This window comes from Gracilinanus agilis, chromosome 4 (assembly GCF_016433145.1).
Source record: "Gracilinanus agilis isolate LMUSP501 chromosome 4, AgileGrace, whole genome shotgun sequence".
NCBI classification, from domain to species: Eukaryota; Metazoa; Chordata; class Mammalia; order Didelphimorphia; family Didelphidae; genus Gracilinanus; species Gracilinanus agilis.
Genome location: NC_058133.1, coordinates 307382045 through 307401734, shown reverse-complemented (window position 1 = coordinate 307401734; position 19690 = coordinate 307382045). Strand labels below are relative to the sequence as shown.

Genomic DNA, 19690 nt, shown 5'->3' with positions numbered 1-19690 from the left:
GCAAGAAGCCATGCCTGTGGGCACAGTTTGCAGTTGGACACTTGCCCACAGGCATGGCTTCTTGCAAAATCTTGCAAAACTTAACTTACACAATAGGACGTATTTATAAAAAACTAGATCTATATATGTATATGTGGGTATATATATATATATATATATATATATGTACATATAAATATAAATATATATATAATGCATGTGTATTTATATATAAACATATATAATGTGTGTTTATATATAAATATATATATATATAATATATGTGTGTATGTATACATATATAAATACATATATAAACATAATCCTTAAATAATGTTTAAGGAGCCTACTAATTTATTCCCCTTAAAAAATAATAATCAGGATTGTGGTCAAATGAGTATTTATAGGGATATATGTTTACATATGTCTACAATCTATGTAAATCTGTAAAATACATGAAATCAGTATATAATATGAGATGTGCACACAGTGTATATCTTGAGGTTAAAACACAGATATCAGCTGTGGTATATGTGGTGAAATATTGCTGTTATATAGATCTATGTAAATTGCATACATTATGCATGCAATGTATAGAGTAAATACTTGCAATTTGAGATTTTCAGTAATAGTATGAGTTTGACAAAATATATTCCTATTTCTTACCTACATTTCCAGTCATTAGGTATGAATTCTGAAAGTCCATCATCCCCATTCCAACAATGTGTATAAAATCTTCAATCACCTGCATTAATTCTATGGAGCCTGGGTAGATCTACAGAAACAAGCAAAAATTATATGAAAAAGAGTACCTTTTCTCATAACTCTAGAAGTATCAAGGACAACTTTCCATTCTGTTTTAAGAAGGTCGTGGAATATGCAAGCAGCTGTGTGGTATTAAAAAAGTATGCGAACCAATGGCTTTGAACTATTAACAGGAAAGATGCCAACATTATCACAGTAAGTGGAATGTTATAACAGTGTGTAGCAGGTTTAATCCTCCGTGATTCTTCCTCTTCTCCCTGAAAAAGGCAGCACTTTTAAGGACTGTCATCTCAGTAATAAACAAAAAACAGCCATTGATGGATTTCTTATTATTAGTTAAACACAACCTTAAAGGAAAAATGGAACTCTTGGTTTAATTTTAGTCTTTAATTTAGTCTGTCATGTTGAACCATGAGTAGGGTGAGGAACAAAAGGAAAGGAGAGACCTTACTTCTGAAAATAGAGCAATTTAAAATATTGTCTGGAATTCACCTTTACCTTCACAGATTTACATAACAAAATTATCTTTTTCCCCCTTAGAGTTAGAAGATGCCAGAAAAAGTGGAGACTTTGTTTAGTCATTTTCCAGTCTTGTCCAACTTTTTGTGACCCTTTTGGGGTTTTCTTGGCAAAAATACTGGTGTGGTTTGCCGTTTCCTTCTCCAGATCAGTTTACTAATGAGAAAACTGAAACAATTAGAGATAAGTAACTTCCCCAGGGTCACATAGCTAAGTATTTGAGACAAGATTTGAACTCAGAAAGATGAGACTATCTGGCTAAAGACCTGGTACTTTAACCACTGTGCCAACTACCTGCCCCATTTTCTTCCTGGAAAATAAAAGGGACAGATTGGAGGCATAGTGAAAAGAGTACTAGAAAGTGTTGGGAAGATCTGAATCATAATCCAGCCTCAGACATTTAGCAGATCTATGGTCTTGGGCAAGTCACACAACTTCTGTCTGCTTTGGTTTCCTCTACTATAAAATAGGAATAACAGAAGCACCAATTTCCAGTGGTGGTGGTAAAAATAAAATGAGATAAAATTTGTAAAGGGCTTTGCAAACCTCAAAGTGCTATGTAAATTGCTAGTTAGTTATCTGGTGTTGTTATCATTATTGTTAGATTTTTGTACATATGGCTAATAAAGTAGTGAAAATTTTATCTTTAAGGGTCACTACTTTTATCTTGATTGCATTGAGATTGATGCATTTAATTATATGGAGGAAAATTATTGAAGTTGGCATTTTGCATTCTTAACTAAGAGGCAGAATGGGGTAATTCATAGAAACCTGGTTTCAGAGCTAGGAAGACCCTGTTTTAAGCCCTAATTCTGACACATATTGGATACATGACCCTGGTCAATTTACAAATTTTCAGTGTTCTAAGCAACTCTTAGAAACTTTATATTAAAAAAAAAAAGTTGCTGATCTGCATTAATAGAAGAAATTTCTTATCTACGAATTCCCTATACCAATGTAATAACAGACCCAACACCAATCCCTGTCCTCATTCTTCATGATTCAACTTCTAAGGTATCCCTCCCCTTTAAAATAAATTATTCATTTCCAGATTGGAGTATATGAATTTGCAAAGCCCTATAAGAGATTATAAAAGATACTGACTAGTGGCAAAGAATATAAAATTGGTATCAAAGAGTTGAGGTAAGAATAGAGTTTGGACAAATTAGACAGAGGACACTCTACTTTTGTAGGTTTGGAGAATGTTTTTCACTTAATCACATTAACCTCAAAGACTTCCACAGACTTTATTTCTGGAAAATAACACTAAAAATCTCTCAGTTTTATTTACTGGCATAACCCAACCTTCCACAGAAAAATACGTTTTCTGACTGACTTGAACATATGGCACATAAGGACACAAATGAATTAATTGGGGCACTGCCAAAGTGACTTATGATGCCAACAGTCCATAAAAGAATACTTTCTAGAGCATGACCTTTTCTCATAATAGTGTGTTATGTTTTTAGGTTAGTAATAGAATTTTGGAGTTGGATGGTTCCTTGGAGACTATCTTTCTCTAACCTCTTTATATTTTGAATTAGAAAATGGAAGTGAAGAGGGAATAAGTGGTTTATTAAGATCAAACAACTAACTTGTGGTAAAATTGAGGCTAAAATTCAGTTATTTTTATTCTTAGACTTGAAAATAAAGACATTGTCCTTCATCATCCTCAAAATAAAAGCATTTTCCCCTAACAAATAATGCTAATTTACACATACATACATACAAAAGCACATTTCTTTTTGTGTATATGCATGAGAAGCCATAGAGACTGTCAGCTCACTCCATTTTGCAGACTCTAAGCTATCCCTCTTAGGATAAACTCATCAATTTTAATCTCATCACCACATAGCTAAATCAAGCTTCTCTACTCTAATTGGAGGGCTAGAGGGCAAACTACAAAATTCCTCCCAATGCCTTCCTTTATAGAGGGCAGAAAGTGGTCTCTCAGTTCATTCCATTTTGTATCTAATTTCAACTCCACAGAACAACATCCTGATGTTCCTCCTCCCCATCCTACTGCTATCCTGTCTTCTTTTGTGATGTCTCCTTCTTTCAAGTATAAGTTTCTTAATGGCAAGTACCATTTTTCTATTAATTGTATCTCCAGTGCTTATCATAGGGCCCAGAGCACATAGCAGGCATTTAATTGGATTACAGTAGGTTGGATTGGAGAGACAATTAATCAATTAACCTCACAGTCAGGAAGACCTAGCTACCAGTCCCACAGTAGACCAATATTGACTGTTTTGTAAGCCTCTTAATTTTCAGTGTGTTTCAAGCAACTTTGGACTCTAAATTGCAGTTGAGTTAGGAGTTTCCTCACTAGAAATTCCATACAGTGTTTTCTATAGATGTTATCATATGTAATATTTTATGTAGTTGAATCTTCCATATGCAGAAAGGATTTTATTTTTCAATGACTTGGTATATATTTCTTAAAAAAATCAGTTTCAAATAATGTGCCAACATAAAAAAAAAACAACAAAAAACTTGTAGTATGTCATTTCACTAAAACGATTTCTAATTAGTCATACATAACAAATGGGGGTGGGAGGGTTATGAGCTTTCATCTATGATACCGTATCTTTTTAGCATAGTTACAAAACATTTTTAACTATCTACCATCTCCATTAAAAAATAAAGTTACGCCCATTTTTTTTTCTGGAAATCAATAAACAAAACTAATGATTAATCCAAATCAAAAGTAACCAGACAGATTATGGATTTAGGGACTTGAAATGACTAAAAGAAATTCTGGCATCCTTCATATTGAGAATCTCACAGTAAATCACAGATCAGATGAACTGCACCTTTGTTTTAAATAGAGTGTTATAAATTTGTTCTAAATATATCCATAATTAATGGTCTTAAAGCCTCTATAAGAAGGATGTGCCTTGCTAATGCAGCTGTATTCTGAAGGAAAGTCAATCATTTACTTACAGTGAATGAGGTTTCCCAATGAAAGGATGCCAAATACAAATGCATAACTTAAACTAGTAGAAAGAAACAGAGATTCAATATCTAAATGTAAGAAATAGTTATTGATATTGTACCAGTTTTATATGTAATCAAAATACTGGAATTTGTACCTCCTAGTGATGGACCTCCATTTGAGATCCTATCAAAAGAGAAGTAATGAAGATCCATGTCCTATGAATATTCAGCAACAGGGACTAAAACTTGCATTATAGGGCATTGGTATATTAACTCTTTTTGTCCCTTTTATGGAGGAGCATTATTTAACTCCCTGGGGCAGAAGAGTCTAGATCTATAGTATTGTGTTAGGTAAGAGCTTTCATAGAACATAGATGAGTAGTTTTCCACAGATGGTATTTCAAGGGGATGAGGAAAGCTATAACATTACCTTTTAATATAATCTCTATTCAGGTCTAATTAAAATTTAAACAATTTACAAATCACAGCAGGCATCAAAAATTGTTTTTCTCTATTCTGCTGGCCAAGTCTTGATTTCCTAACCTAACAACTGCTGCTTCCATTAAACAAAACAAAAAACTGTTTAGATTAAAAAAATTAAACTATAGGATTGACAACATTAATTTTTTATTAATGAATTGCATGGTGTAGAGAAAAGATTCCTAGAATTTTATTTAATTTGAACACTTAATTTGAACATCACATGATTAGCATACAACTCCTTTGAATTTCCTCTCTTGTATGTATTTATTAAAGTTTGAGAGGCCAATAAGAGAAACAGAGTATCAAAAAAGATTTTTATCTGAACCCCTCCTGATGGCTCTTCCTTATTGAAAATATATTAAATTAGTTTTGAAGATAGCCTCAAGTATTATAAAATGCCTCTAAGCAAACCAGAAGTTTAGAGGTTAACAGTTTCTCTTTAAGACAGAAATACAGAAAATTAAGCTCAAAACTGTTCTCAGACAGTCAAGGTCAAAACTGCACAAAAGTTAGACAAGACTTCTCCAGCAGGTGCTTTTCCTCCTGATAAGGTATAAGACTCAGCCTTGGGACTTTTTTCTAATCCAGCACTATCTACATGAGAAAATTCTTTGTAAAACTATAACTTTATTGTGTTTTGTAAAACTATGACGTAACTTTGGCTTGACTTCGCAACTGTGAATTCCTCTGTGTGTATGTGTGTGTGTGTGTGTGTGTGTGTGTGTGTGTGTGTGTGTGTGTGTGTGTGTGAATTGGGTTTGGTTTACATTATAAAAATAAAATCCTAAGTTCATTGCAAGAGACAGAGAAGCAGCTATGAGCTAACAGAAAGATCTCCCACGTCCATTACTTTCTTATAAACTAATCTGTCCTTATCAGATTATCTAGAGATGTTGAGTAGCTTTCAACATTCAAGTTCATAATTTTCTATGAAAACAGGATTTTGAAAATTACTTTTGAAATTAAGCCATAATATGAACTAAAATAAATATACTTGGTTTTAGAAAGAGATCATAAACTTTTATGTGTATATGAAGTCAATGTTGGAGGTATACCTCATAAAAGACTCACAAAATACTATTTTTAAGTTTGTATTATCAACTATGAATATTTAATAGTAGTGAGAAGAAATGAGTCCATTTAGGTAATGTTTATTTCTGGGATGTTTATTTTTAACATAATAATACTTCCCTCTGTAGGTCTTCGCCCATATTTTACATGAAGAAGAAGATTTGTTGAAATTTATATAGTTATTGACTTTTAACAAAAATTCTATAGTAATGTTTTATACAGGTGATCCATATCCTGGTTTGTAGGAGGCTTATAAGCATTGAAGTGCAAGCTTTCATAGACTTTAAGTAAATGATTAAACAGTAAGTGGACATTTTTCAATGAAGGTTCTTTTTTTAAGTTTTAAGCCAAATTTTTAAGTCAATTCAATTCATGTTACCTACTAAAGGTGAGTAGGAGTTGTTGGTAGTGCTCATCCTTAAAAAATTGATATTAATGCTTTTTTATGGAAAATAGTTAATGATAATCAGGCAAATGGGAGGCAGGGGAGAGAACCATTTAACAAGCACATAAGGCTAGTATTATATTACTAAAAGACAGCAGAAACTAGAATAAATTGAAAAGTAAATGTTCCTGTTTGGGCTTGCCTTTGCCTTGACAAATTTTGGTTCAGTGTAGAGATTTACACTTGTAAAGATGATCTTGATTAGATTGTAGTTTGGTTGTAAATAAGAAAGCTAGGTGGTCAAACTGTGTACTGCCATATATTTCTGGTTCAATTTTAAAGTAATCAGATTTTTTTTCTTTTAATATGAGAAGAATGGTGAAAGTGATTGCACAGCACAGAACTGTTAAGAATTTGTCCCTAAAAGAAATAAATGACTAAAATTAGGAAAATCTTTTTAGTTCTCAAAAGTTGTCTTCTATCCAAAGTATGACATCAAGTCAGATGCTCATCACTGTGTTGAAAATCTGCATGGGATCTGAAAGACAGATTACAGACTCTATTGTCCAAATCATTCCTTTTTTTAATAGGGAAATTTAAGTCCAGAGAGGCTGAGGGAAATGTCCAAGTGTGACTAGGCAAACTAGGATTTTTGACTCAAGTTCTCTTAACACTTCCTTCTTCTGTTTCCCACTACAAATTTTCCAAAAGTTAGGTAGCAATTTAATTTCAAGATTGATTTTTACTCTAATTGAAAAATATTATTTAGCATTTAACTCCATCTTACCTGTTGTGCATCTTCCCATTTTTCCTTGTTTTCTTCATCTAGAAGATTGCTAACTATTTGAAAGAAGTTCTGTAAATTAAAATAAACAAGATATTAACTATAAATGAAGACTTTCTTTCCTTAAGCAATATTTATTTGAGTTTGTCCTATTGTGAAGTTCTCTCTAATCAATATATAATACTAAATGATCTCTAAGGTTCTTACTAGACTATGATGACATAATTTTTATATGCTTAATAAATCTCAGTACATTTATATTTAAATAATATCCTTTTCCTGTTCCTATTTCATTTATCATATCTATTTTTTGTCATGACTGCATAAATACTTATTTTTGTTCTTCATATATAATAATTCTACCAGTCTACTTCTGGTAAGATATACATTTTGAAATTTTTTTCTCCAGGAACAGCGATTCCTTCATAGGAAATAGTCTATGTTGCCTCCTTGCCTCTTTTTTTTTTTTTTTAAATCCTTACCTTCTGTCTTAGAATCAATACTGTGTATTGGCTCCGAGGCAGAAGAGTGGTAAAGGCTAGGCAATGGGGGTTAAGTGACTTGCCCAGGGTCACACAGTTAGGAAGTATCTGAGGCCAGATTTGAACCTAGGACCTCCCATCCCTAGTCCTGGCTCTCAATCCAGTGAGCCACCCAGCTGCCTCTCCATGCCTCCTTTTTATATTAAGGTTAGCCTCCTTTTTATATTAAGGTTAGCCAGTTGCAAATATAATCTCATTTTATCCTTACCACAGCACTGAAAGAATAGGTGCTATTATTATCCCCATTTTACAGATGAGGAGGTGTTTTAGTAACTTAGCTTCTCACAGTTTAGACACTTATGTGAGAATAAATTTGAACTCAGATTTTTCCTAATTCCAGGCCCAACACTATCCATTGTGCCACCTAGTTGCTTAAATAAATTTATCTAGTGTTATTGTTTTAATAAGAAAACCAAAGATACATCATTTCTGTTGCCATTATCAAAATATCCTATAGTTGCCTATATCAGCCTTCATTGTGTACATTTCTTAATGCTCTCAAATTACAAAGATGGTTCCATTTGACATTTCAATTCTAAGTCCCCTTACAGTTCTAATAATTTGTGATTTTTCAATATGTTGTGGTCCTTCCTGAACCCCTTCAACTATTTCTTTCTCATTATGCCTATAAAACCTCCTGGCAAGGACTTAGCAAGCTACAAAAACAAAAACAAAAACAAAAACAAAAACAAAAACAAAAGACACTTAGAATTTCTATCTCTTTCCCGTTTGGGAAAAGAGGAAAATAACCTTAATTTTCTTCATAAATTGTGGGGGAAGAGAGAAGTGGATTTTTTGCACATGATAAGGATGAGAGTTTATAAAAAAAAAATGAGAGAAGAGAAGGGTGACTTTTGTCCAGGGTCATCAACACTCCTGGGAAAGCAGTTGTCATCAGCTACAGCTCTAGTTCTTCTAGAGAACTTCTGAGATGGGAAGCTGGAAGGTTCCTGATAATATGTGTGTTTTTATCATAGATGCCTGACTCAAATGCTGAAGGTAGCAGAGAAACAAGCCAGTTCAAAGAAGAATGAAGAGATGAGCCCTATCCTGCCCTAGTCTTATTTCCTTTGAGTTTATCTTAATTTCTTTTTGTCAGAAATGTATTTACCATTCCTTTATGAATTTTTCTGTAGTATATATAAGCAATATGTGTCTTCTTTCACAACATGATGAACATGGAAATATGTATTGCATGATAGCACACATACAACCTATATCACATTATTGGACATGTCAGGGACGGAGAGCTTGGAGGAAGGGAGGGAACATAGGATCACAAAATGTCAGAAAATGATTATGGAAATTGTATCTACATGTAATTAGAAAAATTAAAAACTTTAAAAGTATTTGGCCAGATTTAATAATAGTTCTCACGAACCCCAGAGATGGAACTGGTCCTTAATTTGCCTCATGTCCCTTTGTAAAAGGGAAGCCATGGCATAGAGGGATCTTTATTAGGACAGGGCCAAGAGTTATATTCTCTTAATAATGGCTCTACTTGTTTCTTGTTTATATTACTTTCATTTCTCTTTGTCCTTTTACTGCTTTCTCTATTACAATCCATTCCCTATATCCTCAGCTTGGGTCAATGAACTAACAAAGGGGAAACTATTTAGGATTTTTTTTTGCTTAGCTTAATATAGCTAAGACATAATCCTAAAAATCACTTAGTGCTAACTTCACTTAAATGTATTTTGAGTATCTACTGGTTTTCTCTTAATAATACATACTTGTAATGATTGTTAATATCCACGCATTTCTATTTTGTTTGATAGAAAAGGGCTTGTAAATTGGTAGTGAAAGAGAGACTCTCACAGATATAAATAATACATACATATATATATATACATATATACATACACACATTTATATATAAATAAAACACCTCAGTTAGTGGTTGAGTAGCTCAGCCTGGAAGTAGCCTTCTTTTTTTATATCACTGTAATGTTTGGTCAAGATTGAAAAGTGTGTCAGCATGTGTTTAGGAGGTGCATTTCTAGGAAGATGAAGACCAGAAGATCTATGTAAGAAGTTTTCAGGCTAAGAAATAAGGTTCCATCTCTTTGAAGCCAAACATATCTAGTTTTCCTCTGGAAAGAGAAAGCTTATACTCTTCTTACAGGTTTTCTCTTCAAGCCCACCTCTCTAGCCAGTTTCTCAACAACCTACATCTGGACAAAATCATTGAATCTAATGGCCTTCAGTCCTGATATACACCAGGTCAACCAGAGCTCCCTAATCAAGATTATAAAATACATGTAATAGTATGATGGGATAGACAGAAGCTTATAATCAAGTTAATTGATAGTCAAATCCATTATTCCTGTTTCTTGTCCATTTGAAAGGAGATAAAAAAAAAATTTTAGGTGCCACAGAAAAGAAACAGAAAATATTTCATTAAAGTTTTTTTTTTCATCCCCCTACTGTCTCTAGTTTCCTAAAACAGACATTTTCTACTCTTAATTAAGTTCACCTTGGTGTTTTCAGAAGAAAAACAAAGATGCTTCATTTCCTCTCTCCTTGTGGTTTGAAGCTGTTAAGTTTATATTTAATTGTTCTATTTATATTATTGCTATTTATTTTAATAGTTCTCAGGATATCACAAGGTTCAAAAATTTCTAAATCATAACCTCTACAAAAGTTTAAGAAATAATTTATGCCAATATTTTAGAAAGTTCATTATTATTTAGAATGATTTTCAATTCCTTTAACCTTTCTTCATTTTTTCCTTCTTTTCCTACTAACAAAGTTACAAATGTTTATTTCATTGTACTAGACTTGTGTCTATCACCAGGCAATTATTTAATATCCAGTACTCTTCAGTTTATTATGACCAGTTAACTCACTTGGGAGCATTGTGCTAATAAGGCCAAAGATACAAGTCTGATCTCTGTAGAGGCCAGTTAGTTTCTTTCTGTTCCATGACTACATTATTTAATTATCACTACACCCCTAACCTCTGACAGCTATTTTGCAAATACATGCTGTTACACTAAAACAATACAGATCGGTTCCATATCTATCTTTTAAGTCAAAGAAACTCTAAATGTATGTCCTACTTACATTGAATTGGCAATATCATCCAAGTATATGAAGAGCACATATTTCAACTTCTGGATATCAGCCAACCAATGTAAAGATCATAGCATCAATGAATCATGGATATAGAACTGGAAGACTCAGGGAATATCTAGCCTTTTATTGAGGCCTTAGAGACTAACTGACATGTCCAAGGTCACTAACTAACAACGACAATTTTCTAATATAGTTTATATATTTTTTTGATAATATTTTATTTTTTTAGAAACATTTTCCATGGTTACATGATTCTTGTTTTTACTTTCCCCTTCACTCCCCTTCATTCCCCCATATCCAATGCGCATTTCCACTGGTTTTAACATGCGAGATCAATCAAGACTTATTTACATATTATTGATAGTTGCATTGGTGTGGTTGTTTAGTGTAATATAGTTTAAAGACTTCAGTGGGCAAAAGTACAAAACAGTAGCTATTAAATTTCATGTAAAACTTAGTAACATTGATCAGTAAGTAAAGCTAAAAAATTAATAAATCAAATGCACTTACCTTGAATCATTATTACTGAATCAAGGCAAAGTGGAAATTACAAGATGCTTCCAACTCCCCTAAAGAAAACGATCTATTTCCATTCCATATAAGTGGAATTTAAAATAATTGTTAGTAGCACACCAGCCAATAGTGATTTTAATAGGAACCACAAGTATATTTTTGATCCCAGGAGCAAATTGTACCATACGTAGCCCAGAGCCAAAACCTGACTATTTAGGGTACATCAAATACAAACTTATAAGGTTCTCTGCTGTTGAACATCAATATCACAGAAGCAGTTTTATGAATCTGACAGAAAATTTTCTATTTTAATTTTAAGTTCCTCGATGGGAGGATTTATATCTTATTTATATCTACTTCTCCCATATTTACTTGAAATAGTGTCTAGCACATAGAAGGTACTCCATAAATGTTTACTGAATTAATGTCATTTAATAATTCTATTTTGTAACATTTATATTGTTAGTTCTAACAATGATATACTCCTCGCAATGTTTTGACATTTTAAAAACCATTATTGTCTTTATGGACAAACATGGTATACTATAAATAGATTAATTTCCATGCTTAGAGCCTTTTTTTGCCAGAACATTTTTTTTAAAAAAAATACTATTTTGAGAGATAGAATCTCTTGTTTTAGGTCATGGACCTAGGTTTTTGAAAAAATATGAGTTAGATAATATTTTACAAGCACAAGTGCCCTCTGTTTTCTCTATACCTCTTACTAATAGTGAAGTTACCTGATGCTCACATGAGCATGAAAGAATTAGATCATTGTGATTATCACACATGATATGTCTGATAGCATCTTGTCTTTTTCATCATCAGTTATCAAGTCTTTGCTGGCTTAAGTAACTTATTGGTGGCTAGTGTTCTTTTTAGTCCTTCCATATGACCTGATTTGTGCTTCTAGTCAGATAGCCTGGAAAATGTGAAAGCTGAGTGCTTTCCTGCCCCTAAGCACGAACTCTATCTTTTTTTTTTTTTTTTTTAATTTAGTTCATTGCTTTGTAATGCATAGATCAGGTCTAATTCATCTTTTCCTCTGAGGCTTAAAATCCCTCAGCAGAAAGGACTTGTGATTTCCACTTTCTTTTCTGGGAATGTCCCAGGTCATGATGTTTGTTCCCTATTATCCTCCACAGAATCACAGTGTCAAAAAGGGAAAATATTCTACCCTTAATTGAACAAGAATCTCAGGCTCCCAGTTAATCCTCCAATAGCCAGGCTTTGACTGAAAACCTATGGTAAGAGGGAAGCCACAGTGTCTAATCACAAGTAGCTCTGGGACATAAAACTGAGAAATGTCACTGTTATTTCCAACCAGGATTCTCTCCTTCCTGATCTATTGGGCAGTAGAACCTGGTTTCATCCTTTTTTTCTTGACTTTGAAGCAAATAGAGAGCTTTTTACATTTTTTATGAGTTCAGTTTCCTTCCTGCTAGTAACAGAATTCAGGTTGAAGATTCTCTGTGGATTGTGAAGGCCTACAGATATATTCCTCTGTGTGGTACCACTATGCTAGTCATATCCATCCCTAGAAATCTGGCAGAGATTCAATAACACTCTGAAAGCTTTTTCCTGCCCATCCATCCAGGGAAAAACAAATGGATAATGAACACTCATTGCCTAAAATATGAATTTGAATATCAGTATGATATCTAAGTCAGGGAGTATAGATATTTGGTCTCAGGAATGAACAGGAGGAGAGTGATAATAATAGCTAGCATTTATGCAGCCATTTATACTTGATGAAGCAGTTATACATTCATTATCCTATTTGATCCTTAAAAACAATTTTTGGGGGTTTTGTCCTTTAATTATCTTCACTTTACACATGAAGAAACTGAGGCTGGGAGAGGTTAAGGGTTACACAGGTCACACAGCCAAGTGTCTGAGGTAGGACTTTTAACTCAAGCCTTCCTGATATCAAGTCCAGCACTCTAATCTCTGAGCTGCCTCAAATTCCATAATCCAGAGTATGGAGGTCTGAATTGCCAAGAGAAAGTCACAAAGCTGCTTTAATGACCCACCCACATTCTTCCAAGAAAGAAAGACCCATCATATTTAATGCCAATATTTTGATTTGGTGTATCTGAATTTCTTTAGGGTATGGAACATAAAAGTCTCTGAAGAACTGAAAATGAATATCACAAAATGGCTTTAGAGAGAGATACATGACAGACATGAGCCATCTGTCACATATAGCCAAAGACAAATTTCAAGGGAGAAAAATCATAAAAGATATCATCAGGGAGAACGTACAATAGGTTCCTTGGTGAGGGTGAAGTTTGGCAGGGGGACAGCTAGAGTGGTCCAAAGCACCCTCCTGATATAAGAGAAAACAAAGAAGACCTCAGCATATCAAGTGGAGTTTTTTATTTAGATAATATAAATTTAGAGAAGGGCATGAACAAGAGTATAAGACTGTCATCACAAATGCCTTGTGATCAACATTTTAATCCCTGAGATCACAGACCAACTTGAATATTGTGTAACAATGAGAAAATCAGCCTGGTGTCATAAATTACACTCTATATTATACAGAGAGCTGGGTGGCAGAGTGGGTAGTGGGCTTGAGAGTCCCAAAGGCCTGCATTCAAATCCCACCCAAGACAATTAGTAGCCATCTGACTAGGCAAGTCATTTAACCTCTTTTCCCTTACTTTCCTTATCTGTAATATGGGAACAATCTTAGTACCTACCTCATGGTGTGGTGTAAGACTCAAAAGAGATGATGCATATATAGAGCTTTATAAACGTTACTATAAAAACACTTGTTATGGTGATATCATTTATTATAGTTATCTCCATTTGGGTTAAATCCCCACAGTATTGATTCTAAGACAGAAGGTAAGGGTTTAAAAAAAAATAAATCTTCTTTACTATATTAGAAAGTCTTTAAGGATCAAACTGTGTCTCTTTTAAACTCTGTACCTCCCTGGCACTTCTGCACATAGCAGGATTTGATAAATAAATACCTGTTGAATGAAAAGAAGAAATGAAATTAGATCCTGGATGAGAAAAGAAAGTCACCCATAAGTGATAAATGGTGGATCACAAAAGAGGAGACTCAGCTACATTTCATAGGAGTACTAAATTCATTCAATCCAAAGCCTTTCATCACAGAAGCCAAAATGACACTGGAAACCCAAGAGTTAGTGGGTGACACTGGGAAAAAAAGGGTAGGGACTAGAGACAGAGGGGTAGATATTAAGGGGTAAGAAGAGAAGAAATTCAAGTCCAAAGTGGCAGGAAGAAAGGAGGAACTTTCAGGCATCTCTTCTCTGCTAGTCACTAATGTTTAAAGGACAGCACTTAGCAGAGTGACTGGCACATAGTAAGTACTTAATACATGATCGATTGACTGATGGGAAGGATGTGTTGTTTCCCTCCAGTAAGCTTTTTGAAGGTATGGAAAATTTTTCTCTTCTTTATTATTTTTTTAAATCCTCACCTTCTGTCTTGGAGTCAAGGCAGAAGAGTGGTAAGGGCTAGGCAATGAAGGTTAAGTGACTTGCCCAAGGTCACACAGCTAGGAAGTGTCTGAGGCCAGATTTGAACCTAGGACCTCCCATCTCTAGGCCTGGCTCTCAATCCACTGAGTCACCTAGCTGTCCCATTTTTTTGTCTTTATATTGCTAGAATCTAGTACATTTCTTTCTACATAGTTCCTGGTCCCAGCTTTTCACATATTAAGGGCTTAAAAATGTGGGATCAAATTGGACATCATAATTTTCATAGTATGCATCAATTAGTATACTTGAGTCTAGCAAGTTAGTATTATATTAGTTTGCACTAGATAATATTCTAGAAAATGTGATATAGTAGCTATAAAAGTGGACTTTGAGTCAAGAAGATTAGTATGATATGTAGCATTTAATAGGTCCTTAATAAAGGCTTATTGACTATGTTCAAATCCTGCCTTTGCCACATAAAGGTTATGTGATGCTGGGCACGATGCTTCTCAGATCAGTTGCTCCAGGCGCTCACTAAAAGAAAAAGGTACACATTTGCAGAAGAAATTTTTCCTAGGAGACTCCTGATGAAATCATAGGTCCAATTAAATATAAATAAAGATGCCTTAGAGTTATCTTGAATGTTTTGGGGGGGATACGGGGAGCTGAGTAGGTGTTGGTCACATTTATTTTTTCTCTTCATGTGGAGATTGTGTGTTGCAAGCCAGTAACTATTCATTCTTTTTCATAGTTTTTTTCATTGCTATTATTGTAATTCCCTTAGCAGAATTCAATCATATTGATTTGTAAAATGGGATTGGCTCCTTAAACATCAAGCACACTTAAGCAAGCTATTTAACTCTCCTTTCTTATTGCCATATTTATAGAAAAGACCAGGTTTAAACAGTGCATTGATAGAAATTTCATTTATCAAGGGCAACCTCTACTAACATGTAGTAAGAAGAATTCCTTGTTGATTGGTAAGCAGGAAAATGTACAATCATTATGTAATAATAATTGAGGCATTGTTATGAGTAAAAGTAATAGGACTACTTATAAGATGGTTCCACCTGAGATGAGAAATCCTGATATTCATTCCAGCCAATTCTTCCATGTTAATCTCTCCTGACAGCCCCTTTGCATCTGTAATGATGCTGATAGGTCCCTCAATTCCCATTTAGCATCATCTCCTATCTAATTCTCTCTTTGATGTTAAACTTCTTTAGAGACATGGCTAAAGTAACATCTTCCCTCCTCTGCCTCTTCTCTGCCTTTGTGCAAGCCATAATCTATTGCTGGAAAGGACAGTCTTCCACCTTTCTGCCTATTGCCATTCCCTCCATTTTTTAAGGGCTATGTTACTTATGATATCTTCCATGAATCTTTCCCTGATGTGTCCACAGTTAAGAGTGGTTCTTCCCTACTCTTTGGTCACAGGATCTGAGCTCTCCTAAACACTTAATCATTGTCAAACTGAAACTCTGGTTAATACTATATATAGTTCTTCCCTCTGTTGACTAAGCTCTTCTAGAACAGAGGTTCTCTCTCATGGGAGTCTCACTTAATAAAGTATTTGTCATTGGCTCAGATCATGCTTTACCTCCCACCCAGCCCCATTTACTAGCACAGGAGAGCCTACCCATTCTAAACATCTTGACATCTGCCCTAAGTTTGCCCTCTATTCCACTTCCATTTCTTACTCTTGCTCTGGAAATGATAATCAAATTAATGCTACCATTTGCAGTATTCAGAAGTGTGACAATCTACTGCCATTTGATGCATTTCCAATCCCTCTGACCAACTAGAACAAAATACCCTTCTCTGATCACCACTACCCTGCATATTCCACATCCCACAAGTAGAATATAAACTTCTCGAGGGCAAATGCCATCTCATTTTTCTCTTTAATCCATTATACTGAATAAAGTACCTAGCTTAGAGATGATGTTTAATAAATGCTTGTTGGTTTATCAATTATCCAGCTAACATTCATCCCAATATGCTCTGCACTGAACAGTACAAGGGTTTGATAAATGTTTGTTAGTTTAAATTGACATGAACATGCACTCTTCTTTCCTGTTAGGTTGCTTTGATCTCTGCCTTTTTATTATATCACTTGCCATTATTCAGACTATTCAATCAATAAATAGCCTATTTTTAATTGAGTACCTTCTAAGGTCCTATCACTTCTTTCTTCCTTCACTCTAGTCTCCTTATCCAACTCTTGTTCATCAGTGAAGATCCATTTTGAGAATCTCCTGATCATCAAAACTCTCTAAATAACGTCTATACATACCAGGAGTTCTCAGAGAGCCAGAGCTGCTTGAAGTGTTTGGAGACTTTACTAGAATATAATTGACTTATAAAAACACTATAAATACACTCCGTTAAATTTGAGTCCTCCCTTGAGGATGTAAATCAGTTTTCTGAACTCCTAAATAGTTAAACACATGTGTAATTATTTTGTGTCCTCAATTATAGATTCTGTGACTATTAGAATCATGTATTATCATTATTTTTAATCTTCCAGGGTACCATTTCAAAACATTTCTGGGTAAACAGTATAGGCTCAAAAAGTACTGATTGAATTGTAGATTGATATACTTCTCTTTTTAGAACCTTATTAGTGAGTTCTCCTTCACTGCATATATTGAAGCAGAGATGCTATAACTCACTAAGAGACAGAGGACCTTCCTATAGGAGGTAGGATTTTGTGAAAAGGAAATCTCTAATGTTTGTTTTGCAATATAAGACCATGCAATTCTCTGACCTTTCTTCAACATGGGATGGGAAACAATGAGTAGAATTTTTTGTTCCCCAACAATGCCTCCAGGGAGGCATAGTGGAGGTAAGAAGCTTTCTTTCTATTTTTCTTAGTTGGATATTTACAGTTATTATCTTGTTTAAAGAGCTATGAATTTGCTAAACATCCCTAATCAGCTATTGTCATATTCAAATGTCAGTACAAATATGCATTACCAAAGAAGTCAGAAATGTTTTTTGGATTATCTGCTTTACTGATTCAGTATATTATTGGATATAATTGAAAGTTAACTAAAGAAGAGTGCTTATTTCTAATCCTAAAGACATTATTATATTAATCTGGTTAAAGTATGTTTTGGAAATATTTCTAATTTGCATTTTAGCGCTTTACTTACAGTTGTCAACCATAATAGAGTATTGCTGTTAATAGATGCATAAGATTTAATAATGTTTAAAAACAAGTTGAAATCCCTCTTGAAAAAATGTACTCCAACTCACTAGTAACATCAAATTAACTTCATAATCTTGTTGATCCTACTGTTCAGCTGGAAATAGTGCTAAAACAATATAATAGTTTAAAATTAGAAATGAATTATCTTCAACTCAGAATTGAATGAGTGTAAGAATGAAGGATGAGAACTGTGATTACAGTGATAAAGGAAACTCACATGAGGAAATATCTACTAACATAAAGTCATCATCTCTATAGTTTGGAGAAGTCTTAGAGACTTGTCAAAATTTCTGAAAATAAAGTGATTTATCCAATGTCACACAACTAGTATATATCAGAGGTAGGATATAAATCCTTAGCATCCTAGCTTCAAGACTACCTCTCTAGCCATTATTCCCTGGCTCCCTCCAACTTATCATAATAAGCTTAGACATAAATTTATTAAGAAGAAGTAATCGCATTTGAAGTAATACCTATATGGTTAAAATGTTAGGGGGCCAATTGTGAAGGGCTTCCTTTTCTTTTTTTTTAAAGACCCTTACCTTCTGTTTTGGTATTAATTCTAAGACAGAAGAGTAGCATGGATTAGGCAATGAAGATTAAGTGACTTGCCCAGGGTGACATAGCTAGGAAGTGTCTGAGGTCATTTTTTAACCCAGATAATCCCAACTCCAGGTCTGGCACCCTATCCACTGTGCAATCTGGCTGCCCCTGGTTTGCCTTTTTTTTTTTTTTAATGTTTTTTTTTTTTTTAATAAACCCCCGTACTTCGGTGTATTTTCTCATAGGTGGAAGATTGGCAAGGGTGGGCAATGGGGTCAAGCGACTTGCCCAGGGTCACACAGCTGGGAAGTGGCTGAGGCCGGGTTTGAACCCAGGACCTCCTGTCTCCAGGCCTGGCTCTCACTCCACTGAACTACCCAGCTGCCCCCTGGTTTGCCTTTTTTTTAAAAAAAAACATTCTTTTTTTAAAGGAATCCACAATGTTTTTGAAAAATTTAGCTAAAATAATAAATTCAAATGGAAAAATATACAGAAAATGTATTTCTAATCTTTCCCAAGAATTACTGAATCAAATTTTCCATGAATATATCCATAAGCAATTAGAAAAAAGAACATTGGAAAGAAATCTGGATATGCAGAGGATAAGGGTTCAACTCATGTTTCTGCCACATAAGAGCAGTGTGGCTATGATAAAATAATTTCATCTCCCTGAGTCTCAACTATAACATTTTATACCTCCATGATCTTTTAGGTCTCTTACTTATAGAGCTATGAGCCTTTGAAACTATGAAAAATTAATATAATTACATAGTTGTCACAGAGGAAATAAAGGTTATGGATTATACATAACTATAAGCTTTGTAGTACTTAACATTGTATTTATATGGCATAGTATAATGGTTAGAGAGTAAGAAAATCATGGGTTCAAGTCCCCATTTGGCCCTCAGTAGTGTATGACCTCGGGCAAGTCCCTTAGCTCCCAGTGCTCCAACCAATTATCTCTTTCTAAAAATTGCAGAGGAACTGTGGATTGGTATTGGTGGAGAAATTTCCTCACTAGGATTCCCCTGTATCAGTGATATTACAAGCGTGGCTACAAAAAAAAATCACTTTTACCATTTACTCTTTTGCTACTTTTTACTCTTAATGCTACCTTATATTTATATGGTGCTTTTCTCTATTTCAGGAGGTCCATATGTTAGCAAACATTGCTATCTAATGAAAATAATGCTACTCAAAAGTTAACATTTAACACAATGAATGCCATTTCTCAAGTATCATCTTGCATTTATTAATATATTAAATCTTATAATCCTTGAATCAAGGATTCCTATCTCTCTAGCTAAAACATCTCCAATGCCAGAACTGTTCTTTTAAACACTTTGTACAAAGGTCTTTAGGTGGTAGAGTGCTAGACTTGTCTTTGATTATAGCACCTAGGTGGTGCAGTCAATA

The 19690-nt window shown here is 34.1% G+C and overlaps 1 protein-coding gene across 1 annotated transcript in view; it reads right to left on the bottom strand.

Moving 5' to 3' along the window:
- ADGRB3 (adhesion G protein-coupled receptor B3) overlaps positions 1-19690 on the bottom strand; it is a 907908-nt gene that overhangs the window by 467541 nt on the left and 420677 nt on the right. The window contains exons 10-11 of the mRNA XM_044676017.1: positions 6930-6998; positions 646-754 (exon numbers count right to left, since the gene is read on the bottom strand). Coding sequence (XP_044531952.1) covers positions 646-754; positions 6930-6998 — 178 coding nt within the window. The remainder of the gene's footprint in view (positions 1-645; positions 755-6929; positions 6999-19690) is intronic.